The following is an 18,440-nucleotide window of genomic DNA, read 5'->3' as shown; positions in this document are numbered from 1 at the left end:
TTCCAATAAGTCCAAAATCGCCGTTCTCGGGGCTTCCTAACTGAAGATATGATTTTTTAAAATTTTACAAGTACGCAAAATGGCGTCCGCGATTTTTCAAGCCCCTTTGGAAGTTTTTTTCCTTTTTCACCAAAAAGCCACCGAAATCAATTTTAATATTATAATCCAATATATTATACAATATGTTTCACTTTGTAACCTTAATATAATTAATTAATTAGTGCTGGCTCCACTAATTTTTAAAGTCTTATTCTCTTAAGTATTTAATTTTTTTGACCTTCCTTTAATGGCCGCCACAATTTCTCTATGGTTTTCAAATCCTAGTGAAGGCCAGGAGGTTTAAAAATTCCCTTCTTCTAATGGCTCCTTCCTGCTTTTCTTGCCGCGAAGTCACATTTCAACGGTTGAGAGATCTCGCGATGCCACTTCCTGTAGCGTCTTCCAGCTCAGCAACTCAGTGACGATGAGGGTTTTTTACAGAAACCGCAAGTATGCCAAACAATAGTTGTTTTTTGTTTTTTTAACTTTGCTTCTTAAATGCCAGAAGTCCTGAAATTTCCCCTTCTTTGTAACTTTAGAATAATACAGTTAAGTCCAAATCTTAATCTTTATCTCAGATAGAATGGATTTTAGTCCCGGAATGATAGATAAAGATCTTCTTACCTTGCAGCCCAATATATCCTTGTTAACACCGTTCTTGTCAATTGTAAATATTTAGATATTAGAATAGTCTAAAGAAAACTTGAAACATGATGAATTTAAGTCAAATTAATGACCCCGGATGTCCTCTGTAAACGTTGGAATGCAATTCTTTGCTGGGGACCCTTCAAAGCCCATAAGGAACCCCACTGGGACTCCTCATAAGCCAAAGTAAATCCCCTCAGAATTTTCCAGAGCATGTCTTGGCCTTTTCCCTCACTGAGAAAAGTAGGCAGCAGGCATTGAGGTCACCTTCTCTACCCAGAACAGAGGCTCCGGTCTGCTCCTCTTTGTGAGAAGCGTCTCAACTCACCATGTTCCAACTCTGGAAGTCGGAATTTTCCAAAGTTTAATGGACTCTTTCCTTAAAGGGATTCCTGGAGTACAACCCTTTATCGATGACATTTTGATAGTGGCACCAGACACCGACGAGTTCTGCTGCTGCCTTCGAGAGGTGCTCCGCTGCTTCCAGAATGCGGGTCTCAAGGTGAAATGGGAAAAGTGCTCGCTTGGAGTGCCAAGGGTGGAGTTCCTGGGGTTTGCGATGGACGCTTCAGGAATTCACCCAACGACTGACAAGACCAGGGCGATAGTACAGGCCCCAGACCCCACTTGGAGGGCGAAGCTACGAAGTTTTTTGGAGCTCCTGAACTTTTACCACTCATTCTTGCTCCACAAAGAACCCCTACACAGACTCCTAGTTAAGGCGCCCCATGGGTCGGGGGGGGGGGGAAGCAGTCCGCGGCCTTCCAGGTGGTCAAGGACATCTTGGTTTCAAATGAGGTTCTCCACCATTTTGACGAGTCCCTCGTGATTTTTGCATGCGATGCTTCCCCTTACGGAATGGGCGCCGTCCTGGGCCACCAACTCCCAGACGGGAGAGAGGTCCCCGTGGCATATTACTCTCGCACTTTGACCCAGGCTGAGCACAACTATGCCCAACTAGATAAGGAGGCATTGGCAATCATGGTGTGCGTATACAAATTCAACAACTACCTGTATGGTAGGCGCTTCATGATTGCCACAGCCCACAAGCCATTGCTTTGCCTACTCTCCCCAGACCTCCAGACACCACAGATTCTGTCACAGCAGGTCCTGCGGTGGAACGAGTTCCTCAACTCATACACCTACAAGCTCGTCTGGACAATGGCATCGCGTTTACCTCCTGGGAGTTCCAGGAATTCCTGAATAGGTACCTCATCTGCCACATACGGTCCACTCCCTTTCACCTGGCCACTAATGGCCAAGCAGAGCACATGGTTCGCACAACCAAGGAGGCCCTGGTTCACATAGTCCAAGGGGATTGGGACCACCGACTGTCTGCCTTCCTGTTTGGGAACAGGATCAACCTGAACCCCAGCTACAGGCGTAAGCCCTGCGGAGTTACTCATGGGCAGGCGGTTAACCACCTTGCTAGATAGGTTATACCCCGATCAGGCCCCGGACCTTCGCAGCTCCCTCAAGACCAGGGAGGCCACGAGGGGGTTCTTTCCAGGGGATGCGGTCTATGCCAAGAACTTTGTGAGCAGGCCGGAATGGATACCAGCTCGAGTGCTGCGGCTCACCAGGTCCCGCTCTTACAAGGTCTCATCGGGGAGGGGGGGTTCCTCTGCAGACACATAGACCAACTCTGCCACCACAACCTGCCAGAGGAACCAACAGGGCCAGGTGGAGTGGGGAACAAGAGCACAAGGCTGCTGCAAGAAGCAACCCTGCCGAGCTTGCCGGGGTTATTGACTGAGGAGCCTTACAGGGCGGGGAAGATACTTCCACAGGATCGAGACAGTGCTCTGCCAACTACAGCCCAAAGCGAGGAACCAGCGGTTACAGAACCCCAGGCAGCAGCCCCAGCTCCCCAGATTGAACCTCGGTGGTCACTCAGAGAGCAGCGACCACCCGTTCATTTGAAAGACTATGTATTTTGAACTAGGAGGGGAGGAGTATTGTGTCAGGCGTTCGTCCCGGAAAGTACAGTACAGCGCATCTGTGGGCGGTGCCTGGAAGGCACGAACGCAATCCGCCTATGACAGTCAGTGGCGGGAAGTTTAACTGGTCAGGATTGGACCTGACCAGGAAGAAGGTTGTTCCAGGAAATGTATATAACAGAATCCAGCCCCACCATGTTGTCTTCATGATGTACTCGCTAATAAAGCATGTTGCCATCTGAACGTCTCCGACTTCAGTACATTACAGGAAGCTTGTTTAAGAGGAAGTGCGAATTTCAAGCAGGATTAGATCTGTTTTTGAGCACTGTGAAGAATTGTTGCAAAGTCGAGTTCGACTCTTTGTGACCCCATGGACCAAGTCACGTCAGGCCCTCCTGTCTTCCATCATCCTCCGAAGTCTGCTCAAATTCATGTTAGTCACATCAGTAATGCTGTCCAGCCACCATCTTTTACTTTCCCCTTCTTCTTTTGCCTTATGTCTTTCCTAGCATCAGGTTCTGCTCCAGTGAGTGCTCCCTTCTCATTTGGTGGCCAAAGTATTTGAGTTTCAGCATCTGACCTTCCAGGGAATAATCAGGGTTGATTTCCCTTAGGACTGACTGATTTTTTTTTTTTTAAATAGATTTTATTTTATTGAATCTAATTCAATACAAAGAGAGCATAGGAAAAAAATAAATAATAAAAATATAAATCTAACATACAATAATCCAATTTAGATCATTGGATGCATACAACAAACAGTTTACAAAAACAATACATGATATGCTAGATATTAAGTATTAAGAAACAGCCTGCAATTTCTTCTATTAGGCAAAAAGGAAATATCCCCAAAGAATTCCAAAACCGAGGCCCAAAGCAAATCATAATCTATAGCCAAATCAGTATCATTTTTGAAGAAAGGGTTATCCATTGTCTTACCCATTACATACTGGTCCCATAACTTATCATACCACATTTCAATCATGGGTGTATGTGGGAGTTTCCAATGTTTAGCAATCGTCATACAAGCTATTGCCAACATTGTCAAGATAAGATTTCTGATCTTTATGTACCAATTTTATCAGGCCAGATATCGAATAAAAGAAGTTTAAAATCTACTGGAATTGTTAGATTGAATATAAGTTTTATTTGTTCTACCACTTTATTCTAAAAATGTGACACTGTTGGACATTCCCACCACATATGATACGGGGAGCCTTTAGTTTTACAATTCCTCCAACAATCTGGACTTGAGACCCTAGAGATTTTACTCATCGTGACAGGGTTTAAATACCAAAGGAAATACATTTTTTAAAATTGGAGTTGAATACCAGTGCTTTTAGCCTTAATGGAAGGGGAGTTCGAGATCATTTTCCAATCGCTTTCCTTTGAGATAGCATTAAATTCCAGAGTTTAATATGTGGATATGAATGAATAGAGTCAATTAAATAATTATATAGTTTAGAAAGCAAACCTTTCTTGCCAATGCCCTCCTCTTTAAGCAGGACCTCATATGGCGTCAATTCATATCTAATGGTTTCTTTCCTCTGAAGAGAGTGGACCATATTCTGAACTTGAAGGTATTGATACCAATTGATATTAGCTCCTAATTTCTTTTCTGCTTGTTCCTTAGTAATAATATTATTCCCTTGAATCCACTCCCAATTCTATCCAACCCCTTAATCTTCCATGGATGGCTGGAGTTAGCCTTAATGAATTGTGGGAACCAATCTTGGTTGTAAAAGCTACCTACTAGAGAAGTACCCAGCGCAATCCATTTCCTTAGTTTATCCCATATTCTTAATGAATTTTCCAGGAGGGATTTGCTGGTATAGAATGTGATCTCTTCTGATGTTTAAACCAAAAAGTTCCTCTCAAAGCAAAGCTAAGAAATCTAGTCCCTTATTCATGGGTGGATAAGAAGTGGTCATATTTAGGGATAAATATCCCAAAGGAAATAAAGTCTTTAATGAAATTCAACTATGATGAGTTGCTAAAGGAAGTTCAAGCATTATTAGTTAAATGGAACAGAATTGATCTGTCTTGGCATGAAAGAATCATAAATATCAGATGTGTTACTCTTCCTAAATTTTTATATTTTTTCCGGGCTATTCCAATAGAAATATCAGAAAAAACTTTGAATAAATGGCAACAAATCTGAATAAATGCCAACAAATCTTAAATTGATTTATTTGGAACAACTCTAGGCCTAGGATAAAATTTTCAACAATGTGTAGACCCATCAAAAAGGGGGGGGGGGGGGGAGGGTGTTTCAATACCCAATATAAGAATCTACTGTTATGCAGCTAATCTTGCCCAAACAGTGAAAATGATTAGGACAAATTTGGTAGAAGCTTAGATCAGTATTGAACAAGAGTATGTTTTCCCCTTCTCTTTGAGGACTGACTGATTTGATCTTCTTGCAGTCCAAGGGACTCTCAAGGGTCTTCTCCAGCACCATAACTCGAAAGCATCTATTCTTCTGCACTCAACCTTCCTTATGGTCTGGCTCTCACAGCCATACATTACCACTGAGAATACCATCGCTTTGATTATACGGACTTTTTTTGGCAGGGTGATGTCTGTACATTTTATTATACTGCCTAGGTTCACCATAGCTGTCCTCCCAAGGAGCAAACATCTTTTAATTTCATGGCTACGGTCACCATCTGCAGTAATCTTGGATCCCAGGAATGTGAAGTCTGTCACTCCTTCCACATCTTCCCCTTCTGTTTGCCAAGGAGTGATTGGGCTGGATGCCATGATCTCAGTTTTTTGATGTTGAGTTTCAAGTCTACTTTTGTGCTCTCCACTTTCACCCTCAACAAGAGGTTCTTTAGATCCTCTTCACTTTCTGTCCTCAGAGTGGTGTCATCTGCATATCTGAGGTTGTTGATGTTTTTCCCGGCAATCTTAATTCCGATTTGTGCTTCATCCAGGCCGGCATTCCACATGATGTACTTTGCATAGAAAGGTGACAATATACATCCTTGTCGAACTCCTTTTCCTATTCTAAACCAATCAGTTACTCCATATCATGTTCTGACAGTTGCTTCTTGACCCTTATACAGGTTTCTCAGGAGACATGTGAGATGGTCTGGTATTCCCATTTCTTTAAGGACTTGCCACAGTTTGTTGTGATCCACACAATCAAAGGCTTTAGCATAGTCAATGAAGCAGAAATAGATGTTTTTCTGATACTCCCGTGCTTTCTCCATAATCCAGCGAATGTTGGCAATTTTTTCTCTAGTTCCTCTACCTCTCTGAAACCCAGCTTGAACTTCTGGTAGTTTCCGATCGACATACTGCTGAAGCCTAGCCTAACATTACCTTGCTGGCATGTGAAATGAGTGCAATGTTGTGATAGTTTGAACATTCCTTGGCATTACCCTTCTTTGGGATTGGAATATAAATGGACCTTTTCCAATCCTGTGGCCACTGTTGTGTTTTCCAAATTTGCTGACATAATGTGTGCATCACTTTAACAGCATCGTCTTTTAGGACTTTGAATAGCTCAACTGGGATACCGTCATCTCCGCTCGTTTTGTTGTTAGTAATGCTTTCTAAGGCCCATTTGACTTCACACTCCAGGATGTCTGGCTTAAGGTCAGTGATTTCACTGTCATGGTTGTCAAGGACATTGAGATCCTTCTTGTATAATTCTTCTGTGCATTCTTGCCACCTCTTCCTAATCTCTTTTGCTTCTATTAGGTCCCTACCATTTTTGTCCTTTATCATTGCCATCTTCTACGAAATGTTCTCTTGATTTCTCCAATTGTCTTGAATAGATCTCTTGTCCTTCCCATTCCATCATTTTCCTCTATTGCTTTGCTTCAGGAAGGTCTCCTTATCTCTCCTTGCTGTTCTCTGGAAATCTGCATTCAGTTGGGTGAATTTTTCCTTTTCACCTTTGCCTTTTGCTTTCCTTCTTTCCTCGGCTATTTGTAAAGCCTCATCAGAGAACCACTTTGCTTTCTTGCATTTCTTTTTCTTTGGATGGTGCTGATTGCTGCCTTCTGTGCAGTGTCATGAACCTCCATCCATAGTTCTTCAGGCACTCTGTCTATCAACTCTAGTTCCTTAAACCTATTCTTCACCTTCACTATATATTCATAATAAAAGGTGATTGATTGATAAGGGATGTGATCAAAGTCAAACCTGAATGGCCTAATGGCTTCCCCAGTTTTCTTCAGTTTAAGCCTGAATTTTGCAATGAGTAGTTCATGATCTGATCCACAGTCAGTTCCAGGTCTTGTTTTTGCTGACTGTAAAGAGGTTCTCCATCTTTGACTGCAGAGTATATAATCAATCTGATTTTTGTGTTGCCCATCAGGTGATGTCCATGTGTAGGGTCGCCTTTTAGGTTGTTGGAAGAGAGTGTTTGCTATGACCGGTTTGTTCTCTTGACAACGTTCTATTAGCCTTTGCCCTGCTTCATTTTCTTCTCCAAGGCCAAACTTGTCAGTTGTTCTGGTTACCTTTTGACTTCCTACTTTGGCATTCCAGTCCCTTATTTTGAGGAGGACATCTTTTGGGGATGTTAGTTCTAGAAGGTGTTGTAGATCTTCATAGAACTGGTCCACTTCAGACTGTTCTGCATCAGTGGTTGGGGCATAGACTTGGATTACTGTGATATTGAATGGTTTGCCTTGGATACTGACCGAGATCATTCTGTCATTTTTGAGATTGTATTCCATTACTGCCTTCCTCACTCTCTTGTTAATTATAAAGGTCACACCATTTCATCTATGGGACTCTTGCCTACAGTAATAGATGTAGTGATCCTCTGAGTTAAATTCGCCGATTCCTGTCCATCTTAGTTCACTGATTCCAAGATGTCGATGTTCAGTCTTGCCATCTCTTGTTTGACCACATCCAGCTTACCTTGATTCATAGATCTTACATTCCATGTTCCAATGCAGTATTGTTCTTTGCAGCATCGGACTGTTCTTTCACCATCAGGCACATCCACCGCTGAGCATCCTTTCGGCTTTGGCCCAGCTGCTTCACTCTTTCTGTGGTTACTTGGATTTGCCCTCCGCTCTTCCCCAGTAGCGTATTGGGGCACTGTTTATGGTTTTATTGTAGTACTCTTTTGGATAGTCACCTGGATTGTTGCAAAGAGGGTGCAACTGTTCCTAGTTGTTCACAACTCACCTTGGTGCTGCAAGTGCCTGGATTGGAGCTGGAAGATCAGATTTGTTTTTAAAATATCAATCCAGAAGATTGGTTGGTGATTTCTAAAATTTCACTGAAATTAACCTGAAACTAACACATAAGGTTTGATCTCAACTGTTGCTTCCATTGAGTGAGCCTTGTCCAGCTGTATTCAGAGGAAGTGGGATAGCCTCCCTCTTGTTGCACTCTGCTATCACATAACTAAGGAGCAGTGCTAAGCCATGAACTGTTGTAGCTATAGAAGCAGGGGCCAGGGCTGCTGAGAGAGAGGAAAAGAGACAGGGCAACGGGAAGGTCACCTGAGAGGATCATGGGCAAGTTGTGCAGTGTACTTTCATGTGACGCTTGTGTGGAAAAAGAGGCCCTAAGAGGAATCTTTATCCGAGTGCCTATGGTGATGTTTGACAGCCCTGACATTAGCCAAATTGAATCTCTTCCTCTGATGTGCTTGGGTTGTTGTCTCTAAGGAGGAAAAGGCAGGCAGAACAGGCAATAAAAATGACTCTCTCCTAGCCTTAGCAGCTGGCACTGAAAACAAAAGTTAGAAAAAAAGAGCAACTGGGAGAAAATATCCAAATTAACACAATTGATTTGCATAATGGACAGGTTTGGGTGCCAGGGGTGGTGGGCTTTTCAATGTGGCCAGCCTGGGTAGTGTGTATTTCACATTTTCAGTTAAGAATCTTGGAAGATTTCAAATGGATATTAACCCATTCCTCTCACCCATCACCATTTTTTTTTCCTGGCACAATGGGCTGCCTGCCAAAGAACAGGAATTGAACTGTTGCTTCCTTCAGTTTTTAGTTACAGAATTCCATTCAAGGCTGAGAGAAGAGCTAGCCACTTAAAACAGCTGTGTCATGCTCTTGAGTTGCCCTGTTCACAGTTGCCATGCAGAAGTTTCAAAGCATTGGTGGTTTTGTGTCTAAGGTATAAAAAATTATGAGGTTTGATGACCTTTTGTCCAACTCTTTTTCTTTTGCAAAGAGATATTTTGTAAGGGACTTTCACAGAGCTATCATGGGGGCAGGGGGGGTAAGGATGGCTTTTAAAAACTTGCCCAATAAATACCATTCTGATAATACCCTTTTTGCAGCAGGACTGGTAACAAAGCCCAAATTTGTTCTATGGGAATTCTCAAGAAATCGTATTCCATGTGGGTTGAGGCAGCTGTCTTCCCACATTGGTGAATTTGTCTGTGTGTGTGTGTGTGTGAAGTGCCATCAAGTCACAGCCAATTTATGGCAACCCTGTAGGGCTTTCAAGGCAAGAGGCATTCAGAGGTTAGCCACTGCCTGCCTCTGTGTAGCACCCCTGGACTTCCTTGGTGGTCTCCTATCCAATACTAACCAGGGCAAACCCTGTTTAGCCTCCAAGATCTGATGAGATCAGGTGAATCTTGACTCAGATTAATTTTAAAACCCAGAGTTTTGGGGATGAATGATTTCGATTTCAAATTGGAAGTCCATGTCCAGGGCTGTTATGCTCCCTGTGCCTTTTAAGAGCAGCCTGGTCTTCAAGAAGCAGTAGATTAAGTTCTCTCTGGTCATCTGATGCTATTATGATTGATGTGCCTTTTTGTATGCAGATTAAATTCCTGTCAGGTACTACAGTCTATGAAAATTGGCAACCTTAGTCTAAATTCAAAACAGGGATTTTGACAAGTTTGTAGTAAATCCTTACTAAAATATTGCTCTGGGATAGATGCAAAGAGTTCAGGATGTCATTTTTGTTGCCCTGCTCTTCACTGTTTTATACAGACAGCAAATTACGATGTTAAAATTCTTCAGAGAATTTTGAAACTACATTTCAGATAAACAAAACTCATCCTAGACTGATAGTAGCTGTCATATTCAGGAAACTGGCATACAGAAACTGGCATACAGAAATATAGTAACCAGCCCTTTTCTTGGTGTGGAGACAAGTGATTGCTGGAGGAATCCACATGTCAGGTTGCTATTCCACATGTCAGGTTGCTATTAAAGGCAAAGGAACAGAGGCAGTTAAAAAGTTGGCTAGCTCATGGAGAGTATGAAAACTATCAAGAACATCTATACCAAAGAAAAGATTTGCTTGAAGTGTCAGTTTTTTAGCATGGTTACTCCCCTGCTTCCACCCCACCCCAAATCTCAAGGATAGGAATCAGATGTATTCTGTCATCCTTACCTTTGCAGAAGGGATGAGATGTGTTCCATCTTCCTTCATTTCATTTTTAAAAAACGAAATACTAGAATTCTCATGTGCCATGGGTTTGATTTTAAATTGGCAAATCTGGAGTGCAAAGCTAGAGAGCATACTTAAATAGGGTTGCCAATCCCCAGGTGGGGGCAGGGGATCTCCCGGTTTGGAGGCCCTCCCCCTGCTTCAGGGTTGTCAGAAAGCGGGGGGAGGGGAGGGAAATGTCTGCTGGGAACTCTATTATTTCCTATGGAGATTTATTCCCATAGAAAATAATAGAGAATTGATCCGCGGGTATCTGGGGCTCTGGGAGGGCTGTTTTTTTGAGGTAAAGGCACCAAATTTTCAGTATAGCATCTAGTGCCTCTCCCCAAAATACCCCCCAAGTTTCAAAAAGATTGGACCAGGGGGTCCAATTCTATGAGCCCCAAAAGAAGGTGCCCGTATCCTTCATTATTTCCTATGGAAGGAAGGCATTGAAAAGGTGTGCCGTCCCTTTAAATATGATGGCCAGAACTCCCTTTGGAGTTCAATTATGCTTGTCACAGCCTTGATCTTGGTTCCACCCCTAATGTCTCCTGGCTCCACCCCCAAAGTACCCAGATATTTCTTGAATTGGACTTGGCAGCCCTATACTTAAAGTATCTTCATAGTTAGAGCAATTACTATATTTAAGTCATCCTGAACATAAGAGAAGCCATGTTGGATCAGGCCAACGGCCCATCCAGTCCAACACTCTGTGTCACACAGTGGCAAAAAAATTTATATATACACACACACTGTGGCTAATAGCCACTGATGGACCTGTGCTCGATATTTTTATCTAAACCCTTCTTGGAGGTGGCTATACTTGTGGCCACCACCACCTCCTGTGGCAGTGAATTCCGCATGTTAATCACCCTTTGGGTGAAGAAGTACTTCCTTTTATCCGTTTTAACCTGTCTGCTCAGCAATTTCATCGAATGCCCACGAGTTCTTGTATTTTGGGAAAGGGAGAAAAGTACTGAGTTATCCTGAGTTATCCTTTCTCAAGAACATATGTCTTACTGGATCAGACAAAAGACCATTTAATCCAGTGGATAAGTATGTTTGCTGAAAAGAGACTGACTAATGGGCCACTGCTAGAATTTGGTCTACGTACTTTCTGCTCTTTCTGCTTTGAAGGTCTGTGTTCACGTAATTAAAGTGCTATGTCTGTGAAAATCAACAGATAAGAGTCCCAAATAATCATTAAAACTGGTCTAAAGTGATGGTCAGTTTTGGTATACTGTCTGGGTTTAATGAGAGGCTATTTTAATGTTTCTGATTATATCAGTTGTTTTTTTTTAGGATGAAACAGTCTTGCTTGTTTAGTTTGCAATTTTATGGACAGAGAACTGATTGTAGCCTGAAGTAATGTCTTGACAACTTGGCAGTTATTGACTATGGTCTTGTTCCTGTAAGACACTGAGTTGTGTTTAAACCTAACTAGGTAGGGCTTGGTGGGGCATGCCTCTTCTGAGGAATGTTGTTTGTGTTAGAGGTTTTTGCAAAATGGCAAATTGCTTTGTTTCACGCTGGAATGTTTCACTTTTGGAATACTATGCTGAATGAGCATTGTACAGATTCCCTGGCTTTTCTAGATTTTTCATGATTAGTATTCTACCCATTCCTTCAAATCAACATGTAATTAATTTAGACATGTGGCCAAATGCTTATTAGACAAGATATTCACATAAATACTTCAGTGGGCTCAGCCTGTAAAGAAAGAGAACTGTGCCTAAAAGAACAAAAGAAAGTGGTGCAAACTGTTATGACAATAACATCCCTCTTATGAAAAGAGCCCAATAGTTTAATTTTTTGCAAAGTACTTCAGCCACCACTGTCAGCTTACAATTAGCAGAGTGTCCCTGCTAATTCTATTCCTTAGCCATCTGTGGTGAGTTTTTCAGAAACTGTCAAGTAGAATTGGCAGCTCTCCTGTTACTTAAACATTCATGGCAGGAAAAAGTTCTGCAAAAGATGACATTTTCTTATCATCTGTAATGAAGATGCAAGCTACTCAGGCTTACTTAGCACTAAAAAAAAAATGATGCATCATTACTGTTTACATCTTGCATGAATCCCCTTTCTGTACTGCAGCCTCTTAACTCTGGGATTTTCTTTCTGTTTCAGAAGATGCTATTTAAGAAGAGTTGTGGAGCAAAGTCACGAGTGATCAAAATTCGGGTAAGTTTGCCCTGCATTTTCTGGTGAGTTACCTCTCTGAGTTGGGCAGTTGGGTCCTCCTTGACTTTATAAATCAAGTCTTCTCTTTTGGTTGATGTCCTGGATAGTGGGCCATTTGCTATGATAAAAAATTTGCAATAAAAAAGGCCAACGCCATGCTGGGAATTATTAGGAAGGGAACTGAAAACAAATCAGCCAGTGTCATAATGCCCCTGTATTAATCGATGGTGCGGTCTCATACTGTGTGGATGGTGTGGAATACTGTGTACAATTCTGGTCACCGCACCTCAAAAAGGATATTATAGCATTAGAAAAAGTGCAGAAAAGGGCAACTAGAATGATTAAAGGTTTGGAACATTTTCCCTATGAAGAAAGGTTAAAACGCTTGGGGCTCTTTAGCTTGGAGAAATGTCGACTGCGGGGTGACATGATAGAGGTTTACAAGATTATGCATGGAATGGAGAAAGTAGAGAAAGAAGTACTTTTCTCCCTTTCTCACAATACAAGAACTCGTGGGCATTCGATGAAATTGCTGAGCAGACAGGTTAAAACGGATAAAAGGAAGTACTTCTTCACCCAAAGGGTGATTAACATGTGGAATTCACTGCCACAGGAGGTGGCGGCAGCTACAAGCATAGCCAGTTTCAAGAGGGGGTTAGATAAAAATATGGAACAGAGGTCCATTAGTGGCTGTTAGCCACAGTATGTATATATATGTATATGTATACCGTATATATAATTTTTTTGGCCACTGTGTGACACAGAGTGTTGGACTGGATGGGAAGGGAAGGGCAAGGAGAAGCTGCTGGGATCAGGGCTGGGTGGAAAGGGCTGCCATTCCCCCCCGCTTTCCAGATTTTTGGCAAGCGGGGGGAGAAGGCTCCAAATTGGGGGTCTCCCGGCTAGGTGGGAGATTTGGGAAGCCTAGGACTGTATGCCATTCTATTCATCTGAGGCCTTTACTGAGAAAAGTAGCTTGGGTTGCCTAGCAACACACTCTGGCTAGCACTTCCCAGGGGGCAGGAAACACTCCCAGCAGGGCCAGGCCTTGGATAAGCTTGGGGCAGAGGGCCGTTGCTGACAATCATGTCAAAGTTAGGCTGCAGGAGCTGAAGGCCTCAAACTTGGGTTTTGGAGCTGCTTTGCACTTTTTTTGCTGTGAAGTGGAAGGGGCCAAATTTTTGCCACAGATGGTCACAGGAAATGGTGGAGAAGCAGTGGAGATGTGTCTCCATCTGAAACAAGTTCATTTTGGCGACTGGGGGAGCATTTGGCAGTCTATAGTTGGCAGCCCCCAGCCCACTCCGCAGGTGCCTCCCCCTCCCTCCCTCCCAACTCAGTTACCAACCAGGCAAAACAGTAAAGAACGGGCTCCTGGGACTCTTTCAGGGTGCCCCCCCACCCCCATCAATCACGTGATCGGCGGGAAAAGCCGTGCCGAGGCTGGCAGCCCCTACGCCGGCTTTCTAGAGCGCTCAGCAAGTTCAGTGCATTAGCAGCATTCATTCCCATTACCCTGCAGTGTATGGGCTTATCTATATGTTCACCCAGACTACATAGTAGGGTTCTTCTAATGCTGTTTCTCATTATCCAAATATACTGGGAATGCTTGTTTTGATGTTAGTTAATCAAATAATTAAATTTTAAAATTTTAAAATAGAAAAACATTTGATAACATATCTTGCTGTTCTTCTCTTGACTGCTTCTGTTTTAACAATTTATTAAGGTTTTGGAGTAACATAAATTTTAAAAAAGGAAAAAAGGGGGAGGGGGAAAATAACATAAAAAGAACACATACAAAGCTGTAATTATAAACTTACATATTTCTCCATATGTTAGCTAGATTTTCTTTTACATTTTTTCCAGCTCCCAACAAACAAATCCTGAGTCTTCACACAGTTCATCTTATATCAGCTACAATACATTATTAATGTGTTTTTCAATCCATACATAAAAAGGTGACCATATTCCTTGAGAAAGGATAACTCAGGATAACTCAGTACTTTTCTCCCTTTCTCAAAATACAAGAACTCGTGGGCATTCGATGAAATTGCTGAGCAGACAGGTTAAAACGGATAAAAGGAAGTACTTCTTCACCCAAAGGGTGATTAACATGTGGAATTCACTGCCACAGGAGGTGGCGGCAGCTACAAGCATAGCCAGTTTCAAGAGGGGGTTAGATAAAAATATGGAACAGAGGTCCATTAGTGGCTGTTAGCCATAGTATGTATATATATGTATATGTATACCGTATATATAATTTTTTGGGCCACTGTGTGACACAGAGTGTTGGACTGGATGGGCCATTGTCCTGATCCAACATGGCTTCTCTTATGTTCTTATTCTTCAAGCATATGTAGGAATAGCCACAAAGTGTCTTGTGTGGCGTTTTGATCTTTGGTAAGAAGGACTCATGTAAGTTGGTGATTCAAATGAGGTTCACAGACAGACCTGACGCATTTTTGAAGTATAGTGTTTTTTGATAGCCATGCTGCCAGTAAACAAATTTAAACTACACAGGAACATAAGGTCTGCTATGTTAGAGTGGCTTCTGTAATACAAGAGGTGACACCATCACTTTTAAGAAAAAGGCAGTTCTCTCAGATGCTCAGTGAGGATTAGATGAGAAAGGAACAAGAAAATTGCAGAATTGCTAGAATAGATTATGGCAACTTTGTGTTTTCAAAATATCCCACTTGATTTGTTTTACTTTTTCTTAACAGTTCTTCTGACACAACAGTAAAGCTGCTTATGTTATAGCAATTGTATTCAGCTGTTAAATATCTGCAGGTTGAGTTGTAAATCCTAGTTAAAACACATGACGTTACTGATAGGGTATTCTATGTCCTTCTGGCAATCTGTGTAAGTTTTATACACAGAAACAGGATAAAGTATGGTGGTCCTCTATTTGCAATGCTGAGATACCTATCAACATTAATACATTAATTGTTGTGAGGATAAAATGGAACAGTAAAGCTCTTTTTTTGCCTGTCATTCCCCTTACATAATCGTTATTCTACCATCCCACCTACCCCTCCAATATAGCCAAAGATGTTTTGTTCTGAATATAGCTTCATGGACCCAGTGTGGAATTCCCTAATCTTCTATACCAGGAGTCTGCAATCTGGCTCTAAAGCCAAATGTGGCTCTGTTCAGAAGCAAATATGGCTCTTTAAAAAATCTTTAAGATATAACGGAGGCGTAGGTGGGATCACAGAGTAACCAGTATGTAAAGAGAATGGCAGGCAAAAGAGGTTCCTCGAGAAAGGGAAATGAGAGCTATAAGCAGTTGCCGCTAATCCAAGCATGACCCACAAGCAGATTTAGGGCTGTGCACTAAACAATCTTGTGGGGTCCTTCTGTGTATATTTGGTACTTATTGTGAGATCTGAAGTATGTCAGTTTCTAGTACGGAACTCACAACAACCAGTGCTTTGGCTGCAGAAACTTCATGGATTATTAAGCAGCAAGTCACTTATCAGTAATGTTTAGTGGTACTGTTTCAGTTATTCAAATAGTCTCTCTAATACTTAATTTATCTTTTGCTCTCAGTTTTGATTTTTGATTATAAAAAGTAGTTCCTGCTCTAAACCACTGTTTCTCTAACTTCAGTAACTAATTTTTGTTAAATAGTTCCACTGTGTGGTAGTAGTTTGCTCTTCTCTTCCTGACACCCAGCACATGCCGAACAGCCACTTTACTTTATTAAATGCAGAAGAAGGGGAGTTAGTGGCCATATCTTTGTTCCTTCTCTTCTTCATCCTTGCTGGCTCATTGCCCAGGCAGGATGAATAGCATCCCTTTTTCAGAGGGCATACAGTAAGCCACACATGTGGAGGCCTCTATCCTTTCATTAGACCCAGGGCCTTCTTGACAGCTCAGAGGCCACTACAGCTGCCTTCTTCAGCATCCCAGGCATTTCTACCCCAATGCTACCACTATCTTCTGCTTCAGGCAGCACCCTAAGAGAAATGGATCTTCCTTCTACCCCTGCTCGCCCATTCTATTAGTCTGCATTCTGACAAGATGACTGGGTATTACTTGTAGATCCCAGTTTTAGAAACCATGCTTAAACAATCCTGTTGCCTGTTCTTCAGTGTCTTTAGGTTTCTTCTTAAAAATATCTCTGCCAGAAGCTGCTAGATAGAAGGTCCAGATGTTTGAAGGCCCCATATTGCTCTCCTCTGTCAGATAAACAATTTTCTTAACCTATTTCTGTAGCTAATCTGCAACTAGATTTCAGCAGTTTCACACTTTACTCCCTTCCTCAGATTGAATATCCTTTTTACTCTTTCTGTTTTACCTACAGGTGCCTGGGGGTTTTGAGAAATGTGGTACCACTTTATTCATTAATATATTTCTAACTAGGGTTGCCAAGTCCAATTCAATAAATATCTGGGGACTTTGGGGGTGGAGCCAGGAGACATTGGGGGAGGGGGTGGAGCCAGGAGCAAAACTGTGACAAGCACAATTGAACTCCAAAGGGGTTCTGGCCATCACATTTAAAGGGACTGCACACCTTTTAATGCCTTCCCTACATTAGAATTAATGAAGAATAGGGGCACCTTCTTTGGGGGCTCATAGAATTGGATCTCCTGGTCCAATCTTTTTGAAACTTGGGTGTGTTCTAAAGTTGGGGCCTCTACCTAACAAAAACACACACACACCCCAGAGCCCCAGATGCCTGTGGATCAATTCTCCATTATACCCTATGGGATTTGGTCTCCATAGGAAATAATGGAGTGCCTAGCAGACATCCCCCCTGCTTTCTGATGACCCTAAAGTGGGGGAGGCCCTCCAAACTGGGGGATCCTCTGCCCCACCTGGGGATTCGCAGCCCTATTTCTAACATTCATACAGTACAAGTGAGGTAGAAGGCTAGTGCTGCTAGTAGTATCAAATGTTCTTCAAATGATCTTTGAAAAAGCTGGTCTGCAATGTGTCTAATAATGGGGAGGCCTTTGCTTTCCTTTCCATAGCCAGTGTGTCAGCAGATCTCCTCCTTTATGAATGATGTGGGAATCTGGCTCCTATTTTTATGAATATTTTTGCAGTATGATATTCTAGAAGTCTGAGTCTTCTTGACCTCTGCCAGTAAAGCGTTTTGTCCTCAGGCAAGTGCTTTGGCTTGGCACGTGTAGAACTGGTGCCAACAACCCTGACTATACTAAGATGCTAAAGATGCACTTTGTTCTCTCTTTTTAATTTTTAAAATTCTTTCTAAATGGGTAATATTGTTTGTTTAGATTGCTTAGCTGTGTGGAATTGCACTGCCTGAAGCTAAGGCAAATTTCAGAGCGTTCTGTGCATGCATATCCACACACACACTGCACTGCACTGCACTGCACATTGACTCCATAAGGCACACATTCATTCCATACTTTATAGATCTCAAGGCTAGAAGAGGCTGATTTGCATTAGACATAAAGACTACAAGCCTTAAAAGTGTATGTACCGTGAGATCGCCTTTTTGTAGCTATGCATGCTTGTATCGATTGAATGCTCTTTGATTTCAGTGGAACTGCGGGTGAATTTCAAACTGGCACCTGTAGGCAGTGGAAAAGAGTTAAGGAAAACCTCTTTAATTAGTTTTATCTACATTGGAATGAGGTTAGTTGGCTAGGCTCACCCTTAGCCAGGGTTATTGATAGGTTTCATGGCTCTGTCCTAATTTAATAGCTTGAGAGCCTTCAGACTTCAATATTAAGCAGTCAGGAGGTCCTCTTTATCTGAATTGTCTTACTGCTTATTTGGCCAGCCCAGTACTGTAGCCTGCCCTCTGACCTAGATCTGTGAATGTTCCCTTGGGCTGTTCAAGATCCTAACAGGTGCTGTTATGTTCTTTGACTGACTGTCCAGGATCTCTTTGTTTGGGAGGGCATATGAACTTGCCATGAAAGGGGGAAAGCAAATCTAGGAAATTGCAAGCAATGAAATTAAGTTCTGCTGTACACTTCAGTGAATGCTCCCACTGGATATATCTCTCTCTCTCTCTCTCGGCTTGGCTTCGCGAACGAAGATTTAAGAAGGGTGCAATAGTCCACGTTTGGATCTTCTGGCACTACCTTTCCCAGGCAGCCTGCCTTTCCCAGAAATTTGCCTGAGGGTTGGGAGACTCTGGCAAACAGAATGCACCATAGTGTGGGTTGCTGCATGTTGAGGGGGAGCTGGGTAAAATCTTTCTCCCTCTTCTACAGAGGAGGGAGGAGGAGGTGATTGAGCCCAGTTCCCTCTGATCACTGCAGCACCCCA

At 42.4% G+C, this 18,440-nt stretch overlaps 1 protein-coding gene across 1 annotated transcript in view; it reads left to right on the top strand.

Moving 5' to 3' along the window:
• LOC132576193 (uncharacterized) overlaps positions 1-18,440 on the top strand; it is a 120,209-nt gene that overhangs the window by 82,534 nt on the left and 19,235 nt on the right. Inside the window, exon 4 of the mRNA XM_060245135.1 lies at positions 12,135-12,188. Within this exon, the coding sequence (XP_060101118.1) occupies positions 12,135-12,188 (54 nt within the window). The remainder of the gene's footprint in view (positions 1-12,134; positions 12,189-18,440) is intronic.

The sequence above is a fragment of the Heteronotia binoei genome, chromosome 1 (genome assembly GCF_032191835.1).
Source record: "Heteronotia binoei isolate CCM8104 ecotype False Entrance Well chromosome 1, APGP_CSIRO_Hbin_v1, whole genome shotgun sequence".
NCBI lineage: Eukaryota > Metazoa > Chordata > Lepidosauria > Squamata > Gekkonidae > Heteronotia > Heteronotia binoei.
The sequence above is the reverse complement of the archived record's forward strand: the minus strand, read 5'-3'. Positions and strand labels throughout refer to the sequence as shown.